The following is a 3,896-nucleotide window of genomic DNA, read 5'->3' as shown; positions in this document are numbered from 1 at the left end:
CCGTTTAAGGTGCATTATGAGGTAATGGAGACTGTTAAAATTTGGTGCTGGCAACTGTCTTAGAAGATCCTTGCTTTTTAGAATAATTCGGTTTATTTCTATACATGCGCTCGGCCATTTTTTGTCTTGAGGACCATCTTTCCTCAGCTCCAGCTCTTCACCGATATTCTGAAGCTCCTTTGAAAGGTCCATACATTCCTTGTACAGTCGAAATAAAATAAGTGGCTCTGGGAGCTGAAGAAATAAAGTGGCATTAGGAACATCATCTTCTCCATTCTTTTCCTGTCAACAGTCAACTATTATTCACAACTAGCAAGTTCATTTAAAGGGTTAGCACATCTCTTTACACCAGTAAAATGTAATTCTTATCCATGTTTGTACATGTACACATATTAAAGGACAGGCCAGACTGACACTCTCAAAAGGGTCAACCTTGCTCTCAGAAGGAGTACAATGGGAACCTTGTTTCCATTCATGACTGACTTTTCATGAAGGACAGCTTACATTTCAATGAGGTCACACTACGGATCTACTTATCAAATACTTCTGTGTAGATATTGGTCTTTCCTTCTATAGTCAGATTTACATTTCACTTCACCAAATCTTAAGGATGTATTATTATTTAAGAATAAACAGGTTTAATAAGCAAGGGCACAATTAAAAGAAGAAAAACTTCTGTGAGGGAGGTGGAGGCATAACTAGAGAGGGGCGCACAAGTCCTTCCATAAGAGGCAGAGCTGTTGGGAAGCATCAGAGTTGGAAAGAACCCATAGCTGAGCCTCTGGCGGGTTTGTAGAGCCTCTATATCACACTGGAGGAGACCGCCTATCTTTCTCTCATAGAGCAGCATCTGGATTCAAATCACTTGTCTCTGGGTCAGCAGCACAACTCCTGACTACTAACTAGGCCACCAGAGCCCCCTTGATAAGGTAATGTTCTATTTCATCAAGGTGAGAGGAGGAAAAAAAGGAATGTGAATTATTATAACTGACTCTTCCAGTTTACACACTCATGGATATGTGTATTAATAGTTAAGATACAAGGTTATGAAAAGATACACAGGATAAATTTTATCAGCACAATAAATACCTTACTTTTTATCTTTTCTGTTTAGTGGTATATCTCAAGAATATAAACTTTACCTGTCGAAGGTATGATTTCAATACTTCACAGATATCATGAGAGCCAAATTCAGAAATGTCAACCAAGTTCATTCCATTTTCAAAAGCTTGGCATAGCTTTTCAATTTTTACTTTATTTCCAGATACACGATAAATACCCTTGAAGTTAAAAAGAAAATAGTGAAAAGTCTGTTTTAGTACAAATGACTACTGGCACATATTTAAAATATGTATAATGTGTCTACTTAAATTTTCATTAGTATTCCAGGGAGAAAAAAAGCTGATCAGGGCCAAATGAAGTCACATTTTCCAAATAAATCTAGATAAATTCAGTTACTTGGGGGGAACCTTGGCATTCCCTCCCCATGTTTAAAGTCCTCTTTTTATTAGAACAGACACTTATTAACTTTTAGGAGATAAAATGTACCTGAAGACATAAGGCTCGATTTTCAATCTCTAAGGCACACATTTTGAGTATAAAAGGGATGCCGTCTGGCTCCCTATTTGCAACTTGGGTGAATTCTGCTCCAAATAAGCTCATTTTTCCCATAAGCTTCTCATGGCCACATAGAATGACTATGTTCTCCAAACACTTTCGGTGACAAACAAGGAGGCACTAGAAGAAAACATTCGTTTAGAAGTCATTCATTCACCTTAAAACTGTTCACCAACTGGAAAAAACTGAAGATGAGTAAAGCATTTAAAAAATGAGTTTAATAAATGTTATTTGTGGGTTTGCAGTATCTTTTTATTAGCAACAAAATCATATAAAAATTATGGTCTATACTGTAGTACAATTTATTAGAAATACATTTGCTAAAGAGTATAATGAGTAAAAGTAATAATGAAAAAGTACAAAGCAAAACACAGACTATTTCAATTCCAGATAGGTCATACCTCTTCACATTCGAATCCATGAAATACAACAATGCTTTCACAGTCCCGACATTTGTTAGGGGATCTCAATTTGCGAAACTTATGGGTAAGGGCCGGTTTTGACATCAATATTTTCTTAAATGGTCCAAGAGAACTAGGTCCTTGAATTAGAAACATATTTGTCAACAAGGACTGTAAGACAGAAAAATTACCCAGTATGATAGATTGTATTTTGAATAATCTTTAGACTTTCAAGTAACTAATATATTACAAAAAGCTATTAATTTGAGTATAACATCAAAATAAATGTCTAGTATACAATGCTGCTCCAGATGACACATTTACCAAATGTTCTGGCTATGAGTAAAAATCACCACCAAATACCAGTTCTTCTAAAAGATGATATTTTAAGAATTGGCAAATTTATACTGCTAATTATGACGTTTTTATAAGTTTGGAAAGAATGTTATAGAGGTGGAACCATAAAAAAATGTTTCAAAAACATCATACCTGCATGAGGTTTGTGTTATTTGCATTAAAGATAAAGCTACTATTAATTCATCACAAAATTATTCTTAGTACTAGTATGAGGTTTGTGTTATTTGCATTAAAGATAAAGCTACTATTAATTCAACACAAAATTATTCTTAGTACTAGCTAGATATCTACCAATATTCTTTGGGAATTCAGAAATTCCTTCCTTTTATGATGTGATACCAAAAGAGTTATTTGGCAGTCTCAAATATACAAAACTCTTTTGTTTGTTGTTGTTGTTAGGTACTGTCAAGTTGAGTACAACTCATAGCAACACTGTGAACAAAAGATCTGAACTCTGTTCTATCCTCTACCATCCACACACTTCCTGAGACACAAGAGCCCACTGTAGCAGTCACTTGCCAATCCACCTGGCTGATGGTCTTCCTCTCCTTCCCCAACTCTCCACCCTTCCCAGCATTATGTCCCTTTCCAAGGATTAGCCTCTCCAAGCAACATGGCCAAAGTATGTGAGGCGAAGCCTCATCATCCTTGCCTCTAAAGAGGACTCCGACTCCATCCTCTCCAAGACATATATTTGTTCTCTTGGCCAGCCGTGGGATGTTCAGTGTTATTCTCCAACACCTCAGCTCAAAGGCGACAATTCTTTTTCTGTCATCTTTGTTCACTGTCCAGCTCTCAGATGCACAGTAAGTGATTGAAATGACTACGGCCTGAATCAGATACACCTTAGTCCTAAAACTGACATCATTACTCCTCAGTAATTTGGAAAGGTCCCTAATAGCAGATTTTCCCAGTGCTATGCATCTCCTTATTTCCTGACTGCTGGTACCAATGGTGTTAACTATAGATCCATGCAAGAAGAAGCTGTTGATAGTTTCAATATCCTCTCCATGATGGCATTGCCTATGGGTCCAGTGCTAAGAATCTTTGTTTTCTTGACTTTGAAATGCAATCCATACAGAAGGCTGCATTCCTTGATCTTCTACAATAAGTGCTTCAAGTTCTCCTCACTTACAGCAAGCAAAGTTGCATCATCTGCATAACGCAGGTTATTGATGAGAGGTCTCCCTCCAATCCTGATGCCACAATCCCCTTCACAGAATCCACCTTCTTGGATAGTTTGCTCAGCATACAGATTAAATAGGTGTGGTGAGAGAATACAATCCTGACTCTCTCCCCTCTCAATTTTAAGCCACTCAGGGTTCCCCTGCTCTGTTTACACAACAGCCTCCTGGTCTAAAACTCTTAAAGGAGTCTAACTGAGTCCATTCATTAACAGTCTGTGCTTCAAAATTCACAACTTTCCTTGTCCTTTTGCCTAAATTGTATACTGTTTCTTAATAAGATCTTTATAAATTTTACTGCATTAAAAAACTGCTTTTACTTAGAAAACCCTAAAGA

General features: G+C 36.9%; 1 protein-coding gene across 1 annotated transcript in view; it reads right to left on the bottom strand.

Annotated features, from left to right (window-relative positions):
* Positions 1–3,896, bottom strand: part of ARHGAP29 (Rho GTPase activating protein 29) — a 69,584-nt gene that overhangs the window by 9,716 nt on the left and 55,972 nt on the right. The window contains exons 16-19 of the mRNA XM_006882478.1: positions 2,019–2,158; positions 1,549–1,737; positions 1,143–1,280; positions 4–234 (exon numbers count right to left, since the gene is read on the bottom strand). Of these exons, the coding sequence (XP_006882540.1) occupies positions 4–234; positions 1,143–1,280; positions 1,549–1,737; positions 2,019–2,158 (698 nt within the window). The remainder of the gene's footprint in view (positions 1–3; positions 235–1,142; positions 1,281–1,548; positions 1,738–2,018; positions 2,159–3,896) is intronic.

The sequence above is a fragment of the Elephantulus edwardii genome, unplaced genomic scaffold (genome assembly GCF_000299155.1).
Source record: "Elephantulus edwardii isolate Elephantulus edwardi_28Jun2011 unplaced genomic scaffold, EleEdw1.0 scaffold00020, whole genome shotgun sequence".
In the NCBI taxonomy this organism is placed as follows: Eukaryota; Metazoa; Chordata; class Mammalia; order Macroscelidea; family Macroscelididae; genus Elephantulus; species Elephantulus edwardii.
Note: the sequence above shows the minus strand (reverse complement) of the source record. Positions and strands in the feature narration are given on the sequence as shown.